Raw genomic sequence first — 21007 nt, forward strand, 5'->3', positions numbered from 1 at the left:
CAAAATATGAAAATTCTGTCAATGTCCCAATATTGATGGACCTGACTGTATGTATATTATTATTATTATTATTATTATTATTATTATCCTTTATTTATATGGCGCCACAAGTGTTCCGCAGCGCCTTACATAGTACATAGAACATAGAACTAATAGGTGAACAAGAAACAAGTAACATACAGTACATTACAGTACAGGACAAGGACACAACTTATATACATTGCTGAAATAGTGATTAAAGCACTCACAATAAGCTGCCCGGAATTGGCGGTCCCGTGTTAGGTGCCCTAATGGGGAGTAGAGAGTAGAAGAAAATGTAAAGAGAAGCACATGAAGGAAGAGGTCCCTGCTCGTGAGAGCTTACATATATATATATATATATATATATATATATATATATACATACATCATTTTTATTTTTATTTATTCTGCATTTAAAGTGAACTAACAAAAGTTTGGTCTAAGTTACGGCCCCCATACATCAGCAATTGATTGCAGCAATAGTGCAATTTGCAATCGATTGTGTATAAAAATCTTTCCCGTTTTCAATAGATTGCATATTGCAGAATTGCCACAATCGATTGAAAAAGGGAAAGATTTTCATACACAATCGATTGCAAATTGCACGATTGCTGCAAACAATTGCTGATGTATGGGGGGCCTTTAGGCTGGGTATACACCTAAAGATTTTCTGTCCAACCAACCAACTAGTTGATTGGTTGGAATGAAAATCTGGTAAGGTATGAAAGCAAATGACAATCAGCAATTTGCTCCTAAACGCCGGAAAATGGACAAAAACTGTTGTTTGAACAAATTGTTTAGATCAAACATTTAACAAACTTGTCTGACAACCATTTTCATCTGTTTTCTGGCATTTAGGAGCAAATTGCTGATCATCAGTTACTCCCATACGTTACTAGATTTTCATTCTAATCAATCAACTAGTTGGATGGTTGGACAGAACATCTTTAGGTGTGTACCCAGATTTAGGAACCATAGCAGATGCTGTACAATAACTCCCACCTTACAATGGGCCTGATTTCAGAGTTGTACGCAATCGCGATGCCTCCTGACATGCTGTGGCCGTTTGGGGAGTGGCAGGACCTGGCTGCGTTTTCAGAACACGGGCGTGTCAGACTCATTTTCTGGGAGTACTGAAGTCAGTGCCTGCGTCTTTAAATGCAGATTTAAGTTTAGGCTTTACTCAGATGGCCAATGCCGCTGGCAATAGGCGTCTTTCTCCTTCAGACGCCTCCTGCAGGCGTTGGCATATTTTTGCTTTGGATGCAGCTGCTCTGCAAACGCCTAATGCCAGCTAGTGACAGAGCCACAGGTGTTTTTTGTAAGATCTCCATGTGGGCCCCCTCTCAGGCTGGAGAGACTCTGTTGTACATGTGCATATCTGGGGGAAAATATAGCTGGTGCCATTGTCCCAGTCATTTCTTTAGCGGGATAGAAAGAGACGTATGCAGTCGGGAAGCCGGCAGACCTAATCCCGACAGCCGGCTACCCGACTGCTTAATCCCGGCGAGGGTTAAATGACAGGCATCTAAATCTAGACGCCTGTCGTTTTACTGACGCTGGGAGACCGGCGCCCGGCATCTTGATTGAAGTGATGCCTGGTGCAGACAGCCACGCAGTGGGGGGGAGTATTAGGTTTAGGGCTCCCAGGGGGACTTAGGGTTAGGCACCCCCCCACCTGGGGGATTTAGGCATAGGCGGCGGGGAAGGGGGTGTTATGTTTAGGCACTTAGAGGGGGGATTAGGGTTACGCACTGGGGGGGGAGGTTAGGGTTAGGCACCCCTAAGGGAGGGTTAGGGTTATGGGGTAGAGTAGGTTAGTGAATATTTACCTGGGGACGATCGGGATTTTCATCGTCGGGATTTGAACCGCCGGCCAGGGGTCCGGCGGTAAATCACACCGATTCCAAAGAGAAGTATAGTCTATGGGTGCAAGGTTAGCGGTGTGAGCCCTGCATACCCTGCACCCATGATTAAACTTTTGTTATAATTAAATAAACGTATTCATTTATTTATTAAATGCATTAGTCTTTTTTTTAATATAATTGTTATTTAGATGCCGAAATGTAATAAAAACAAAAAGATGACTCATTTATACGGTGATGGTTTTATTTTTTTGTATCCCTTTCTCATTATCCCTGCAGCCTGTGATTATTGGGAGCTCCATGGTCAGCCTATAAAAGGTCCACGGTGACATTTACAATGCTCCCCAGTCAGTATAAACGTCGCTATTGTGACTGTATATTTCCCTTTCAATTTGCTCACATGGGCATCAATCTTATTCAGGCGGATTACATTTCATCCCTCCCGTATTGTTACCCATGACTCATTACACATTAAAGTGACTGGTGGTAGGCCAGGAGCCAGGTACACTGCTGGCGGCGCCATCAGAATGGAGAAGGCTGTAAAAGTATAACAAGCGAAGGACGTGTCGTGTTATGTGTTCATTACGACAGCTCTTTTTCTCCGTAGTAGTTTTGGGAGATAAAATCTTCTTTTTGTATCTATTATTATTCTGTGTGTAAGAAGATCTGTGATATCTCTGCTCTTGTGCTGTATCCTGGTTACAGGTGTGATTATTATCAGCCCTCATTTAGGGTGGGATGGACTAAGGGGTGAAATGCGGTCAAAACTTGGAAAAACACCGTTTTCTGAGTCTTGGCGGCATTTCCATATGCACCAGGCTCCAGAATGTGATAAGTTCCAGGGCTTGGACCCAATAAAAGCCTATTGGGCTTCTCTAAGCAACTCCCCCTGAGAGGGATACAATATGATCCTTCCCAGCACCCCCCGCGGCATGGAATTTGCTCTATTGCAAAGGACAGCTCTTACCAGGAGAGCTTTTCTAAGTACATACCGGCAATATCAACATTGAGCTTTAATTACAGATGTGTCTTTACTCAGCTTTTCACTCAGCAAGATACATATTCATTAGAGTGGTGCCAGATCTCTCAAATTTATTTTCACACTGCCATCTCTACTGTACTATATTACCATAGCACTTTTGAAATTTGCTCAAAAATTTGCATAATATTCGGGAAAAAGTAGCATCATATTACTAAAAAAGTAGCATAGAGTGTGAAGGCTAATCAACATTGCTGACTATGCAGAAGACTAAGGGGTATATTTACTAAAGTGAGAGTTTTTAGAAGTGGAGATGTTGCCCATAGCAACCAATCAGATTCTAGCTATTCTAGAAGGTGTTAGTTAAGTGTTAAGTAAAATCTGATTGGTTGCTATGGGCAACATCTCCATTTTTAAAAACTCTCACTTTAGTACATATACCCCAGGAATGCGGTTAAACGTGGAAAATCATGTTGTCATGCTGTACAGTTCTTTGTTGATTGTCATAGTGGGGAGTTTGACTGGGGCGGTACACCTATCAAACCGTAACGCAGGTGTCCTAAGGCGAGCTCATGTTTACTTTAGACGCATTGTAAGTCTTATGGACAATGTTGATTAGTCTGAACGCTCTTTGTTACTTTCTCACTAATATTATGCTACTTTTCCCCTAATATTATGCTACTGTTCCCCTAATATTATGCTACTTTTCCCCTAATATTATGCTACTGTTCCCCTAATATTATGCTACTTTTTGGCTAATTTTGTGCAAATTGTTTCTCAATTGAAAGTGCTATTTTCTTGCATATTTCCTGAAGACGAACAGACATGTTTTGAGAGAATTACGCACACTACGAACGCCTATAACATGGAGCACCAGTCAGGGCCGTAGCTAGGGTAGTGCGGCTGGTGCCATCGCACAGGGCACCACAGGTCAGGGGGCACTGTTTGGGCCTGTCAAATTTCTGTTTATTATCATTCTTGCTTGTAGCTTCCTCTTATTTCATCCCCAGCATCTCCTGGCCTCTCCTATCTCTTCCCTGGCCCTTCCCCATGAAGCCATGGCCCTTTTTTGGGTGCATTATGTCCCTTTGAAAAATGAGGGGGGCGCCAATGCTCTTTCTGGCACAGGGCACCAAAAAGTCTAGTTACGGCTCTGGCACCAGTGTAACCAATACTGTGACACAAGTCAGAGAGGTCTTTTGAGCGATTTTAGCAAAGCTTAGTAAGGACACGTCTGTATCAGCAGCTTTGCAGCAAAATAACACTGTCTTACAGAAACAAACACCCTAGCCCACATTCTGGGTACCACCTTGCTGTTTGGCCCCTCTATAACCAAAGTAGAGTAAAGGCCTGATTTAGAGACGCACGCTAATGCAATCGCAGCTGATAAAATATGCTAATGGTTGCAAAGCTTAAGGACGTCCACTGCTGCCTTATGTGCGTACGATGTCGCTTACCTGCATAAATATTAGTAACATAAATGCACATCGAGTAGCCATCTTGCTCTTGCGGCAGGTCTGGCTCGCTGCAGCCTTGGAAGCTCTTCTGCCACGCAGAGCTGCTTATGCAATCGCAGTGGCTAATTTCTGCACGCCCATGTAACTGCGATCAAATGGACAGACACGCCTTCGTTTTACAGACTACCCTCCGTCACCACCCCCAATCGCTGACAACCTGTCACTCACTCTGCGATGGATTCCTCTGTGCGTCCGTAGTCACAATGCGATCGCTGCGCTCGCACAGTGTGTCTTCATGCATATGCGCTGGCAAACATTCACTCGATCTGCGTGTGTAATCACCTTTGCGTCTAACTCTGAATCAGGCCCTTAGATCGCTTACCACTATTCTTTAGTGGACCAAGAGAGTGAGAAAGTCCCTATGTGTCTGAAGTTCCCTCCTCAGCCTGCCAGTCACGGTCTCTCTCTTCAGGGATAGGGCTTACTCTTGCACTTACCTGCTTCTTTCATGCACATTAGTCCCTCTACTCATCTCCCCACCGAACTGTCTACTCAGCTGATCGCTGAGCCACTGCCTGGCAGATTGCAGTCTCCATCTGTTCCTTGCTTTCTTGGCTCTTGCAATATACACTTACTCTGTGAGACTCATCCCCTTTTAATCGTGTAGCGGAGTCCAAACTACAACCCTGAACAGCTGGCAAACTAACGCCAATTAACCTGCAATCATCTCAGCATGTACAAATGCACAGTACTACTCCTCTTGTTAAGCATTCTGGGTGTAAAGGCCCCCATTCATCAGCAATTGATTGCAGCAAGCGTGCAATTTGCAATCGATTGTGTATAAAAATCTTTCCATTTTTCAAACGATTGTGGCAATCTGCAATCGATTGAGAAAGGGAAAGATTTTTATACACAATCGATTGCAAATTGCACGCTTGCTGCAATCAATTGCTGATGAATGGGGGCCTTTACTTTCATAACCTGTTCTTATCATGTGTCCTGAGGTGTATTGATGATTAGCATTTAAACTAAAACAGAATTATGTTAAAATCATGCCTTGTGGTTATTTCATGTCAGGAACAATGGGCCTGATTCAGACCCACTCGCGAGCGGCTGTCCGCTCGCAAGTGGGTCGATGTTATGCACTGAGCATGCGCACGACGGAGGGAGCTCCGTCGTGCACATGCGCCAGACGCGACGAGCGAAGGAAAGTCCTTCGCTCGTTGTGTCCGATCAAAGGGGGCGTGCTGTCAATGTTGATTGACAGCACGCCCCCTTTGGTGGGCGTGCCGGGGGCGCGCCTCCCTGACGGGGGCGTTCCCACGGGAACGCCTCCCGTCAGAAGCCGGCCCACTGACATCACTAGTGATGTCAGTGGGAGTGATTTTGGCTCTGATAGAGCCAAAATCACTCCGGAGCTTGCGGTTGAAAACCTCAACCGCAGGCTCCGGCTCGCAATTTCGATGGTCGCGATGGTCTCGACCATCGCGGCCATCACAATGCACGCTCGTATAGCCTGTGGGTGGTGACCCACAGCTATACGAGCGTCCAGGAGGATGCTCCATGAAAATGGAGCCCGGCCCTCATTCAGAGCGTGCGCTCTGCTCAGAGCGTACGGCTCTGAATGAGGGCCAATATGTGCTAGGTCACAAAGAAAAGAAGTTTCTCTGCCAGCAGTATAAAGTATGCCAAATGCCAATGGCACGTTCTTATTTCCAAAACAAATGAACCATTTTTATGCTGGTTCCAGTACAGATTCAAGAATTTGATTAATCTGCTTAACTACATACTCACAAAGAGTTAAGGTGCTGCATTACTTCATCTGAACTTGCTTATGACTGCAGTTGGTTAGAGGTTGAAGCTGCATTACCACTTATTTCCCTTAGCGGGAGCCCTAAGCCTTCGGGTGGGGGTTGGTGGGATATAAACAATAGGACCAATCACAAGTTGCAAGGAAGAGAAGAGATTGTGGCTTGTGATTGGTCTTTATCTGGCCACTAAGCAGCAACTTCTTGGTTTACAAAATTTGCTACTGTTTTTGTAATGAGGTGGCGGGCGGCCTTAGGAAGGTATTTTACATTACTTAGTCAAAGTAGACTTCTTAATAATGTCTATAATTTTAGAGGTCTTTAAAAAAACAACTACAAAAAAAAAAAACTAATCATCTTCATTTTATAGCCAGAATCCTTCAGGAAATCTATCAAGCTGAAACGTGACAAAGAAAAGCAGAATTGCAAAGGATGTGGAGAAAGTTTCAACTCAATTACTAAGAGGCGACACCACTGCAAGCAATGTGGGGCAGTAAGTGTTTGACTGGCTGTGCTCACCAGGTTCCTTAGTGTATTGAGCTATATGTGTGCTTTTTATGTATTTTTAATTTAGCATAAGTAAGCATTCTAGTCACAACCCCCCCCCCCCCCCAAATATAGTACAGCAGTCCCCACTGGTGAGATAGTCATCTCCTAGCAATACAATATTGAATATACTGTATTTAATATTTTAGTGCTTTCAACAGCTCACCTCATCCCCTTGTCAGGAACACTTCCTGGAGGGTGCATTATCCATCCACTCAGTACTCATGATACAAAAGGGGGGATTCAGTTAGTCACGATAAGCCGCTTTTTTGCAGGTTGCTTAATACTTATCGAGCAATCCCATTAGCCGCGGTTTTTGCAGGTGCAAATTCTCCATATTATTTATCCAAAATGAGTTATCACCGCCTCCTGAGCAGGTGATAGGTTGGGGAAAATCCCTATGTTAAGGTAGAATTCTTGGGAATTGGTTCAGAACCACTGGGACACCCTCCTTAATGACTAATTAGGCAAAATAATATTTTAATTAGCTTAATTTGGCCAATAAGGACATGTCATTTTTGGGGTGATAAAGTACAGGAAAATGGGTTAATGTGGGACAGGTATACGGGGGTGCTATATGAATGGGACAGTGGGGGTGCTATATGAATGGGACAGTGGTTTTAAGAGAGCAAATGGGTATTAGAGGCGTATTTTGAAAGTTTTTTTAAAAGCGTCTTTAAATGACACAAATGAATACTATTATGGTGCATACACACGGTCAGATTTTTCCTTCAGATCTGAACGATGATGATTTAAAAATCGTTCAGTCGTTCATATCTGAAGGAAAATCTCACATATATGACATGCCTGAACGATGGACGATCAACGATGCGCGTTCCCGTTTGTCAGATAACGATATCTGACATCTGATGTGTTTGCAGTCAGACTTGGACGATTCCATTCATTTTAATGCAGTCAAAAATCGTTCAATCGTTCAAATCGTTCAAAACTTTGGTCAAATTGTTCAAATCGTTCATCTGACAAATCTGACAGTGTGTATGCTCCATTAGGCATTTATATGTACCACCATCTTAAGTAGAACATTTATTTTGCCAAAAAAACACTTGCTTTCTTCTTTGGGTTCCATAGGGTCCACAGGAATTACTTTGGGATATATAGTTGGATAGCATCCAATGCACCAAACAGCTACAGCTTTGGAGCTCCCAGCATGCACTGCTCCTCCTCGCTATATACCCCGCCCCCAGCCACAGGCATTCAGTTTTTTTGTTTGGTGCACGGGAAGAGCACCTGTTATAACAGTGGGACTGCTAGGCAGTCCTAGGCTTTTCTTCTTCTATGTTTTACCTTAAGTTTATGAAACTTCAGAGTTTAGCGGTACCAGCGCCGGTACAAATGTGCGTATTTATGCATTGTATGTGAAGGTGTGTGGGGTGTTTCATGTAAGTCACATTGCATTTATACTGTATACCTTATACCATTTATACATTTGTCATGTCTAAAGGTACAGGTAAAAATGAGTGGGTAAGTCCTGTGCTACAGGCTTTTCTGAGCAGGTTGTTAACCAGGATGGATTGTGTAGTACTGGTGTAACAGCTACTTTATGTCTCCGGTACACCTGCACCAGCACTAGAGCCACCTGTGTGGCCTCTTGGTGTCAGATTTTGTTGCACTTAGTGGACAGAAGCCTCAGAAGCACAGGCTCAGGCTGCAGTGCCTCATGCTAAGAGGCGTTCACAGCATTGGTATCCTTCTATGTATATGCCCCCCATCAATTCCTGTTGGGTTTACTCTACTGCTCACTCTAGTCAGAGTATGCCGTGGTCTATAGCCTCTGCGCAGGCAGTTAGATCAGTAGCGGGGGAGCAGGGGCATAAGGTTCGTTACCCATGGCCTGTAGAGTCTGAATCGGCCTCCTCATCAGACTCCGGTACGGGAAGTAATGGGTCTGTCTCGGTGAAAGAAGACCATTAGTTCCTAGTACGGTGGAAGAGGAGGTTTCATTGACGTCTAGGGAGCCAATCTTTAGACGACAGAAGGTGATTAAGAAGTATTGTTCTCAGTCTGGGTGATGACAAATCTCAGGCTCTCGGTACCCATGTTGCTTCACCAGGGTAACAAATGAGAGTTCCACAAAGATGCTCATGTAGCGCAGGAGCACTATACTATCCATTCCTGCAGTATCCTCTTAGAGGTTACAGATAGAAGACTTAAGGGTTTTCATTAGCTAGAGCTACTACCAGACCAGCTGCGTCTGTAGCCTGGGTGGCCGGAGCTATGGAGGATTGGACAAGGCTCTGGGAGTAACCAGAGAGTAGCCGTTTTCTCTCAGTGGATGAGAGAGTAACTGTGTATAGGGGGGAAGCGGTTATTTACGCTGGTTTTCTGGCTTTTAGGGTCTTGGCAAGCTCACCATAGACCACTATGGTTAAAGGAGGGGCTCTGGCGCAGCCCAAGAAATCTGGGTCATCCAAACACCCTGCTTTCAAGCCAGATGGTAGGCTACTGTCCGATAGGGTGTAAGTTCTGTGCAGCAGGCTTGTCTGAGTAGGTTGTTAACTAGGATGGATTGTGTAGTACTGTTGTAACAGTTACTTCATGTCTCCAGTACACCTGCACCAGCACTATAGCCACCTGTGTGGCTGCTTGGTCTCAGATTTTGTTGCACTTAGTGGTCAAAAGCCGCAGAAACACAGGCTGCGGCTGCAGTTTCTTATGCTACGAGGTGTTCACAGCATTGGTTTCCTTCTATGTAGATGCCCCCCATGAATTCCTATTGTGTTATTCTACTGCTCACTCTAGTCAGAGTATGCCGCTGTCTACAGCCTCTCCGTAGGCAGTTAGATCAGTAGCAGCGGGCCTCCTCTTGGAGGATGTCGGAATGGAAGCCGACCTTTGCAGTTCACTCAGGCCTGGTATCAGACCACTACAGATGCCTGGGTGTGAGAGCTGGCTCTCTGGGTTATGCCATCTCGTTCTGGAGGCATCCTCCTCAGAGGTTTGTGGGCACGACCCTTCCTGCAGACCCGGTCAAAGCCTCGACCTACCAGGAGTCCTCCTGGGATCAGGAATTATTGTCCCTGTGACGCAACAGGGAAGGGGTTATTATTTGTATTTTAATCAAAAACCCAATGGGTCTCACTGCCCTATTATGAATCTAAGGTAACAGATTCATCAAGGTGCCCAAACTCCGTAGGGAAACCCTACAGTCAATTATGCTGGCAAAGGAGCCTGGAGACTTCATGGTCTCATTGAATATACAGGATGCATATCGCCATCTCCTGATTGCAAGATCCCACCAAGCCTTTCTCAGGTTGGCAGTAGATCAGCAACATTACCAAGTTCAGGCTCTACCGTTCGGTCTAGCCACAGCCTTTCGGGTGTTTACAAAGTTAATGGCAGTCATGACGGCTCATCTCAGAGGAGTCAGGATACTGTCATATCTAGACGACCTCCTGATATTGGCACAATCTCAGGAGAAGTAACTGGCGTCTATGGATCACCATTGCCTGTTTACAAGAGCACGGCTGGGTATTCAATTGGGAAGATAAGTCGTCGCTTTTTTTCCAACTCAGCAGATGGTGCACTTGGGGGCACTGCTGGACTCTCTGGGAAAGAGGATTCATGTACCATAGGACAGGATTGTAGCACTATCATATGCACAATCTACTTTGCAAGCAAACAGTGTCAGTTCACTTGGCTATGCAGATGGTGGCTTATGCCCAGTTCTCGACATCCCTGCAAAGCCCAGATGGTTTGCATCTCATCAGAGTCGCCTCTCGGTGGCTGGAGATGACTAATTTGAACAAGGATGGATCCCGGAGTGGATACTCTTCACCACGCAAGTCTGTGAGTATGGGGAGCGGTGACAGGTCATCGCACCTTTCAAGGAACGGGGAACGGTACAGGAAAGTCACCTGCCAATAAATATATTTGAGCTTTGGGCAGTGCTCATATTGGCACAGGACCTTCTACAGGGTAGGCCTGTCCAGATTTAGTCCGACAGTGTGACAGCAGTGGCCTACATAAATTATCAAGGAGGTACACGAAGTCTGGCAGCCATGGAAGAAGTGGAAAGGATTCTGCTGTGGGCAGAATGCCATCTTCCAGCGGTCTCAATATTCTTCCCAGGTATTCTCAACTGAGAGGCGGACTTCCTAGATCGCCAGGACATACACGCTGGAGAACGGGCTCTTCATCCTGAGGTGTTTCAACTACTGGTGGACAGATAGGGGATACCAGACGTTGACTTCATGGCATCACATCACAACCATTAGGTCCCCAGGCATGGGTCCAGGCAAGGGACCCCTCCCGCCTTTGTGGATACTTTGGCGGTGAGATGGAACTTCAGGTTGGCATACCTGTTTCCTCCAATCTCCCTTCTCTCAAGAGTTGTCAGAAAATTCAAGCAGGAGGGCGGATGGGTCATACTAATAGCCCCTGAATGGGCCAGGAGGCATTGGTTCTCAGATAGGACTCGTCTATCCGTAGACAGTCCATTTCCACTGCCTCTACGGCACGAGCTGCTAATACAGGGTCCTTGCCTATACCAGAGTTTACCTCGGCTGGCTTTGACAGCTTGGCTCTTGAGTCTTCCGTTTAAAAGGCCAAGGGGTTTTCTCCTTCAGTGATACAGATGATACTGAGAGCAAAGAAGCCTGCTTCTGATCACATCTATCACAGGGTTTGGCAGTCATTTTTTCTTGTGTGTTCCCATAAGAAATATGACCCTAAGATATTCAAGGATTCAAGGATACTTGTTTTTTTCCAGGCTGAATTAAACTTAGGTCTTTGCCTGGCTACCTTGAGAGTCCAAGTTTAGGCCTTGACTGTTTTGGTTTCAGCGCAAGATGCTCCTCTGTCGGATGTTACAACATTCTTACAGGGGGTTCTGGGACTGCAACCTCCATTTCTCCCACCGTTGGCACCGTGGGATTTGTCTTTAATTCTCAGAGCACTGTAGACGCATCCCTTTGAACCCTTGGATAAGCTGGACTTGAGATGGTTGACAGCGAAGACGCTTCTTCTCCTGGCTATCTCTTCAGCTCGCAGAGTGTCTGACATGGTGGCACTGTCATGTTGCTCTCCATATTTGGTGTTTCATCAAAATAGAGCTGTTCTCTGTACCAGGGCGGGCTACCTTCCAAAGGTGGTTTCTCGTTTTCATATAAATGAGGAAATTGTAGTCCCAGCCTTTAAGTCTTCAGACCTGTCTACAGGTGAAGTTTCCAGGGATGTGGTTCAAGCTCTTCGTATCTACGGGGAGCAGACCAGCTCCAGGGAATCGGATTCTCTTTGTGTTATATGGTTTTCACAAAAGAGGTTGGTCAGCGAACAAACGGACTTGGCTCACTGGCTCTGTATACACAGGCTGATCCCCCTGTTTCTAAACAAGGGGACATCACATTCCACTCTGTCCATGGGACGATTGTGGGCAAATAGCTACGCAAGGCAGCCACTTGGTCTTCCGTTAATGTGTTATCAAATTTATACTTTTGATACGTATGCCTCCCAGGATGCTTCCTTTGGGCAGCGGATTCTCCTATCTGCTCACGAGCGTTCCCACTCTTATGGGGACTGCTTTGGGACATCCCAAGGTAATTCCTGTGGACCCTATGGAACCCGAAGAAGAAATACAGAATTATGATAGAACCTTTTGATAATTATTTTTTTTTGAGGTCCATAGGGTCCACAGGGCGTCCACCCTGACGCACCTGGCCTCAGATGAGATCTGTTCCTAAGCTTTTTTTGTCACAGATTCCCTTTTCGCTTGTTGAGTGATTCCTGTGTACATGACACTTCCTTCTCCACTCTCTGTCTCTTGCCGCAAGGTTTGGTTACGAACTGAATACCTGTGGCTTGGAGCCGGGTATATAGGGAGGACGACCAGTGCACGCTGGGAGCTCCAAAGCTGTAGCTGTTTGGTGCATTGGATGCTATCCAACTATATATCCCAAGGTAATTCCTGTGGCCCCCTATGGACCTCGAAGAAAAATAATTATCAACAGGTATGTTATACCATAATTCTGGATTTCTATCATTATTTCACTGTTTTAGAAAAATGCATATAACAGCCATTTGACACAATTTAAAGGCCCCCTAATACACTTCTATACAATTATACTATATCACTTAGCCTTTTTTAGGTTACTGGCAAAATTACCCATTTCACCTACACTTATAATGGATAAAAGCAGCAAGAATTATTGCGCGAATGCAGCAACACGACATTTGCAATTGGATTGCGCGAAAAACAAGTGCACATAGATGCGATTATCAAAATGATTGTGCAATAATTTAACGTGCGACAAGTTATCGCTTTATTGCAGCTACCTGAATTCCCCCCAAATTGTGTCTCAGTTATGGGAGTACCATATATATATATATATATATATATATATATATATTCACCAATAATACACTGTCATACCATTCTGAGTCATTTACCTACTGTTCAATAGATATATTTTGTCTTATTTTTTTCAGGTTATTTGTGCAAAGTGTTCGGAATTCAAGCTTCTTGCAGAAAATGCACGTAATAATCGGGTTTGTAAAGACTGCTTCGCATTGAACTCAGCTCCGTGTAGTCCTGGGGGAGCAGACTCCTCTGAAATTAAGAAGAAAAATAATCTAGAGGTAATCTTTCAGGAAGCCACTAACAGGATATTAATTAAATCAGTATGGTGTTATGGCATCAATCCAATAATAGAATTTATTCTCACCCCTTCATTAGCGCCACTTGTGTGACTAAGTTCCAGAAATGCCGTTTTTATTAACAAATTATTATCATTTATTTTTTTAAAGAACCATGTTTTTTTTAAATGTAATTTGTTGAGGCGTGTTCACATGGAATTAGAGCTCCATGCCAGCTTTCTGATCCATAATTGGAGCATAACAACTAACTTTGACTACCTTATCTACTAGTCATGCATTTTACTTCACAGAACATTATGTGGCAGTGCCAGCCTTGTCACTAATGTACATGATTCATTCTCAGAGCATTATGGGGCAGTGCCAGCCTTGTCACTAATGTACATGATTTTATTCTCAGTGCCAGTATTGTCACTAATGTACATGATTTTATTTTCAGAACTTTATGTGGCAGTGCCAGTCTTGTCACTAATGTACATGATTTTATTCTCAGAACATTATGTGGCAGTGCCAGCCTTGTCATTAATGTACATGATTCATTCTCAGAACATTATGGGGCAGTGCCAGCCTTGTCACTAATGTACATGATTTTATTCTCAGAACATTATGTGGCAGTGCCAGCCTTGTCACTAATGTACATGATTCGTTCTCAGAACATTATGGGGCAGTGCCAACCTTGTCACTAATGTACATGATTTTATTCTCAGTGCCAGTCTTGTCACTAATGTACATGATTCATTCTCAGAACATTATGGGGCAGTGCCAGTCTAATGTTCATGATTCATTCTCCCCTCAGGTAAAATTACAATTGTTTTTTTTACTTCCAAAAGAAAATAAACTTTTGACATATGTGCTCTGCAGGATAAATTAACACCTATCTGCTTCTGCCACCTCTAGCTTCTTAATATTAAATCTGGCTCTGATTGCAATAAACCCCCTTCCCACCAATTATACACCAATTATACAATTCATGGAACCCAGGGCTTTAGGAAATGCATATAGTCTTCAACGTACTGTATGTGTGAGGTCAGGAGCATCACGGGACTGCAGGATTGAATTTCTTCAAAACCACAGGGTTGTAAGCACGGTTCTCTCAGGGTGCTGCTAGATTGGGGGTAGGTGTTGAAGGAAGGGCAGATGTTTGGTTTGGCTAATTACAGTCAGTTCACAATTTTGTATTGTAGTTGGTGTAATGAAAGATTGTGAAGTTCCCCACTTTACACATTATTTTAACCTGTAAAAATAAACCTAAATAAAATTACATCTTTTTATACTACCATAATAGGTGTTGATGTTTTTATGTCCTAAAATAACCCCAAATTATACACATTCTATATAAACCACCTTTAAAGTTTAAACCAGATTCCGACTACTGACTATTCAAATGTTTCCTCCGTTTCTTCCTGCAGTACTCACAGGTAGAATTGTTTCACATCCAGAAATTGTGCTTTTGTAGATTCGCACACGTTTGTACTTAAATGTGCGAACTGCTGTTTCTATGGCGCTGGGAATATAGCGCACCACGCACCTTATTATAGATACCTTTCTATCATGGAGAATAAATGGCTCTGCTATGTTTTTATCTTTGCAGCTATGGTTATTCTCAAGCTGTGTTTCCGTATTTCGAAGGCAGGGCTTAATGGTTTGTGACTTAGGCCATCTAATTTCAGTTTTTAACATTAAACATGACCCTCACGCCCCTCTTTATTGTATATCTATAATTATGTACCATCTTCAGGTGGACTAAGAAAAAAATTGGTTATGAAGGGGTTATTGTTGCAGGAAGGTATGTTTAACCGGGAAAAAATATTTTAATGCTCTTTTGTCACAGCGTCAATATACAAAATAATGGGCGGTGTTTGAAGTGCATGGTCTGTGTGTTTGGAGTCGGACAGTTTGATATCAGAATTGAGGAGCTATTTATGCTGTGCAGTGTATTACATTTACCTTCAGCAGCCTTGTTCTCCATACTCTCATTGCAGATTTAATTCTGCATTTATTCTGCTAATGAAAAATATAACAGAGGTGTGTGCAGAAGTTTGCACCCCTGTGTTGATATGGCATGCTCCCCGATATCTCTAAGTTATTATTATTATCCTTTATTTATATGGCGCCACAAGGGTTCTGCAGCGCCTTACAATGTACATAAACAAATGAGCACACCAGAAAACAGTTATTAACAGTACAAACAATGCAGGACAGATACATGATTAATACATACCTGCATGACACTTAGATAATCAGCTTGGTGTCGGCAACCAAGGGTGGAGTACTGTTGTATAGTAAAGAATAATTAAGTGAAGAAGAAGCACATGAGGGAAGAGGGCCTTGCTCGTGAGAGCTTACATTCTAAGGGAAGGGGGCAGACAGACAGGGATGACACAGATGGGCTGGATACAAGGGTGACAATGAGCTGATCAAAATTGCACCAAGCCTCAAGATTTGGGGGCCTCAACCAGTGTCCATTAGAGGGGTCTGCGTCGTTCGGTATGGCATAGTTGGAGTGGATAAGCAGATTGCATGAGGTCAGGAGGGATGTGAGCAGCATTGGGGAAAATAAATCAGCACAGCCTTTACAGTACATACACTTAAGTATGACATACATACTGTTTATTTGTTGAATTTAACACATTGGGAAAAAAAGTGAAGCTGTGAAATGTGCAAATTGACAACAGGTGACCGAACATTTGCATAAACCTATATGTACAGTTGTGCAAGAATGTTTATAAACTTTTGCATAAATGTTGATCTTAAGTGTGTCCTGATCTTCATCTAGGTCATAAACATAGACAAAAACAACCCAATAAATAAAAAATTAAAAACATAAAAAGATATACTTTTCTCCAATTGTACACAATCTGCCTGATGGTGGATTATTGAAGGGAAAAGTCTTTAGAAATCGTTTCGTAACCTTCTCCAGCCTGATGAACATAGACAGCTCTTCCTTAAGGTGGGTACACATTAGACGACCCACAATGCAACGGACGACCCAGGTGACTCACGATGTGACAGTCGATCTGGTGACCGACCCCACAATATGTTGTTTACCAGCCGCAACCAAATGCATGGGGTCATTCATCACATTTACAGATTGAGGAGCATGTACTGCAGATCTGTCGATGAACAACCCTGCGGGAGCGCGCATGGGCCGACATAGTGTATACACACTGACCGACGTCTATGATATGTCGGCCCAATCCACTGGATCGGCAACATATTGTCTAATGTGTACCCAGCTTTAGAAATCACCTTTGTTTGAGGTATGTCACAGTATGCGTTCACAAGCCAGTGTGGTGAAAACCAGACTTTGGAAATTAAGTCTTGTATTTAAAAAGCACACGGCATTCCAAACTCACAACTGTTTGTCATCCATTAGCTATCACTCCTGACTTTTCTAATCCCCATAACAGAACTATTGCTCCTGGAGGTTTACATACTTTATACCAGTGGCGTAACTACTGCTCCCACAGCCCCCGCAGTGGCTTGGAGGCGCTGGATAGCTTGGGGGCGACCGGGGCAGTAGTTACGCCACTCAGTGGAGGAACTCCCGTGACTCCATCCATCTGCTGGGCGCCCGCTGAGTGTGTTACCAGCGGACGCCCGGCTCCTATTGAAACCCCCGACGGCAGCCGGAGGACGGAGCTCCCTCCGACTTCCGGGTCCCGCAGGGCACTATGTGAGTGACGTCACTCCCATAGTGCCGAGGAGCGGATGCCGGGGACGGAGCTCAAGAGTGAGCTCCATCTTCCGGGTCCCGCAGAGCACTATGGGAGTGACGTCATGACGTCACTCCCATAGTGCCGAGGAATGGACGCCGGGGTATAGGCGGCAGCAGCACTGGAGCGGGTATAAAGGTAAGTGGGTTTTTTTTGTTTTGTTTTTTGTGTGTTTGTGTGTGCGCGCGGGGGGGGAGAGCAACTACAGGGGGCAACTACAGGGGGCTCTCTAGGGGCAACTACAGGGGGCTCACTATTGGGATCAACTAGGTGCAACTACAGTGGGCTGACTACTGGGGGCAACCACAGGGGGCTCACTACTGGGGGCAACCACAGGGGGCTCACTACTGGGGGCAACTACAGGGGGCTCACTACAGGGGGCAACTACTGGGCACAACTACATGGGGCACTACTAAAATGGGCACAACTACAGGGGGCACTACTAGAAGGGGCACAACTACAGGGGGCACTACTTGAAGGGGCACAACTACAAGGGGCACTGCATATGGGCACAATTACAGGGGGCCCTGCATAATGGGCACTACTACAGGGGGCATTGCATAAGGGGCACTATTACAGGGTGGCATGTGTAAGGGGCATTGCTGTGTGGCATAATGTGTTGTAAGGGGCATTCCGGTGTGGCACACTGTGTTGTAAGTGGCATTACTTAGTGTGTCATAATGTGTAAGGCATGTTGCTGTATCATGTAACCACACACCTTAAACGTCGTCTTTGGGTGTGTTTGATCTTTGGGTGGGGGGGGGAGCTGGGCGGGAGGGGGGCGCCTGAAACTTTTTTGGCATGGGGGAGCAAAATTTATAGTTACGCCACTGCTTTATACAACAAAGAAATACAATGTTGACTCATTTTGAGAGATAAATGAATAATATAATATTATTACTACTCTCCCTAGGAGAGGTTGTGCAGCAAAAATGACTTCAAGAGCAAAGCCTATTCATATTTCGGGAGATCACAAAGAACCCTAGGGTGATGTCAAATGCTCTCTTTCATTTGCATGTCAGTGTTTGAGTCCACTTTAAGACAAACACTGCACAAGTGTGCATGGGAGAATATCAAAAATAAAGGTGCTACCCATTTAAAAGTTTGCTAAGACCATTTGGATCAGAAGACTACCGGAAGAATGTTCTACGGTCAGATTAGTCTGAAATTGAACTCTTTGGCTTCAAATGAGAAATGTTATATCTGAGGAAAACCAAAACTGCTTTCCAACATAACAACCTCATCTCAGCCATGAAACATTGTGGTGTCAGTATCATGGTTTGTGGATGTTTTGCTACCATGGGACCAGAACCTGCCATCATTCATGGAACTATGACTTTCTGGACTGTACCAGCAAATTGAACAGGAGAATGTCATGGAATCCATCTGTGAAGTGAAGCCCAACAGACAGAAGGTCTTGAGAAAAGACAGCAAACCTAACCACTACAAAATGGCTGCAGCAGGAGAAATTTAGCAAGATTTTGGAAGGACCAAATCAAAGTACAGACCTTAATCTAACAGAAATGTTGTGGCAAGATCTGAAGCTCGGTGTTCATGCAAGAAAGCCAAGCAAACGTTCATGAGCTGAAGCAGTTATGTAAGGAGGAATTGGCCAAAATTAGAGTATTGCCATATACGTTCCATTGAAGCCATTGATGTTCAAGGGGTCGCACCAGTTACTGAATCCTGAGGTTCACATACTTTTTCTACCATGTTCGGGCAGTAAATTAATGAAAAAGCATATCCTTCCCTGTGTGTTAATATTTCATTGGGTTCTCTTATATATATTTTCCCTTTCAGACATAAAATCCCGGCTTCAAACCGGCTCGTTCCCAGAATACTGAACGCGGATTGAAGCTGGGATTACCCCTTTCACACATGGGTGACGACCCGAGTTATTCCCGAGTCGTCACCCTTTACACTGGACCTGGTCTTCCTGCATTCAGTGGGCGTTAGGAGATGATGTCATTTCCAAACGCTACTGACCCTGGCCAATAAATTTATTTTAGGCTTGACCCGGGTCATCAAGACCCGATTCACACCTTTCAGATTTGAGACGGATTGTCGAACTGGGTTGCAAGCCACGGGAAAAATCCTGATAGTGTACCCAGGACTGTCAACCTTGGTCAGAACTTTCAGACACACAGCAGACCTGGGTCGATGCGCGTTCACATGCAAAAAGCCAGGCTTTTGGCTTATGTCTGAAAGGGGTATTAGAGGAAAACTTGGGCACATGTAATGTCACATTTTATGCAGAAATTAGGAAAAATCTAAAGAGTTAACAAACTTTCTAGCACAACTGCATATATTAATGACATCATTGCCGATCATTGCACATTTGCTGCAGCAGTTTGTGCTGTAGAGTTTTAGCAGATTTATAGTCATTATTGTATTTTCAGTTGCAATCTATACAAAGAAATCACCGCTGCATGACAATTATAAAATATAACCTATTTCCTAAAGTACCCTACGGACATTTTGTAGTATAAGAATTATGCAGAATTTCCTGAAATCTGCATATTGGTTAGTTTTTGCTGGGTACTTTCACAATGTAAATGTTTATAAGTTATGATCTTAAACTCTTTTTCTGTTAACAATAAAAAAGGATTTGTACCAAACACAAAGGTGCCGGCACAATTATTGAATCGTCAGTGACTAAACTGTACATTAGATCTTGTTTGTATTCTTTATGTTTTTATTTCCTGGCTGTTATTTTCATCTCTGTTTTTTATTTAAGAGGTTTCATTGACAGCTTCTACTGCAAGTATGCTTTGTTGTTATTTAGTAATCAGTTATAATCTACGGACTGAACTTTCTATGGATTAGGTGTAACAAATTAAGTCTGCAAAGGTTTATTCTTAATAACTTAGAGTCTGCAGGCATCCAAATTATTATTATTTTTTTACACTGTAATTGCTGTAATTAACTCAGCATGTATGTATGCTCGTGAAAGAGTGCAGTTTGCATAATAAACAGCTTCTGTTTACTGCATTATCCTTGAGTGTTGTTACATTTTCTGGTTTATATAGAATGATACAGTGAAATTTAGAAGTAGCAGTATGGCAAAAGAAATGTAATGGCAGTGGATAGTCTTGCAATCACAGCAGTAGAAGTTGTATGGCATACCGGCCAACGTCCACCATTGTATAGAAATAAGTAGATCACTATGACAAAACAAACTCAAGGGAGACTTGTTTTTTTATCATTTTGTCACCACGTTGCAAAGAATGAAAGCAGGATCCTAAAGGCACCATGTCTTGTGTAGATGGCTATACTGCATTGGGAGACCATGCAAAATTACACAAGACGCACACGCTATACCTGAAATGCTTCATCCTCTATATGTGAAGTATGTTTATCACCTATGAGGCTGGAATCATTACACAGCTACTCTATCAGCCATGTCACACTTTGTGCTCCCTATTGTGTTTTTTATATATATATATATACACACACACACAGTATATGTATATGTGTGTATATTTATTTTTATTTTATTTATTAACAGTTTCTTATATAGCGCAGCATATTCCGTTGCGCTTTACAATTAGAAACATTGATAGAACAAAACAGGGTAATAACAGACAGACATAGAGGTAAGAGGGCCCTGCTTGCAAGCTTACAATCTATAGATATATATATATATATATTTGTATTTTTTGGGGGGGTTTGATAATGGAGCGGCATCCTTCACACCCACCTGTATTGTGGGCATCTGGGAAATGAATCAATGAATCAAACCACCAGAGGGGCAACCTTTCTTTGGAGGGGAGGCATGGCCTGGGTAGGGGCATGGTCAGGGGCGGATTTAGGGGCCAGACCGCCACTAAGCACAACATTATTGGGCATGCTGCTCACCCCTTCCCCCCTGGAATCTTAGGAGACTCCAGCCCATCCAGTGCTGAGTGGGAAATCCAAGACTGGGCATGGTTGCTCCCATCAGATGGTTTTTGCATAAACTATGTGCCACTGCGAGCATGGCTGTGTCATCTTGGGTACGTGGTTA

General features: G+C 43.8%; 1 protein-coding gene across 1 annotated transcript in view; it reads left to right on the top strand.

Moving 5' to 3' along the window:
- The window catches only part of FGD3 (FYVE, RhoGEF and PH domain containing 3), a 258633-nt gene that overhangs the window by 213605 nt on the left and 24021 nt on the right, over positions 1–21007 (top strand). The window contains exons 16-17 of the mRNA XM_088478691.1: positions 6501–6623; positions 13121–13270. Of these exons, the coding sequence (XP_088334817.1) occupies positions 6501–6623; positions 13121–13270 (273 nt within the window). The remainder of the gene's footprint in view (positions 1–6500; positions 6624–13120; positions 13271–21007) is intronic.

The sequence above is a fragment of the Taudactylus pleione genome, unplaced genomic scaffold (genome assembly GCF_031769625.1).
Source record: "Taudactylus pleione unplaced genomic scaffold, aTauple2 ptg000217l, whole genome shotgun sequence".
NCBI lineage: Eukaryota > Metazoa > Chordata > Amphibia > Anura > Myobatrachidae > Taudactylus > Taudactylus pleione.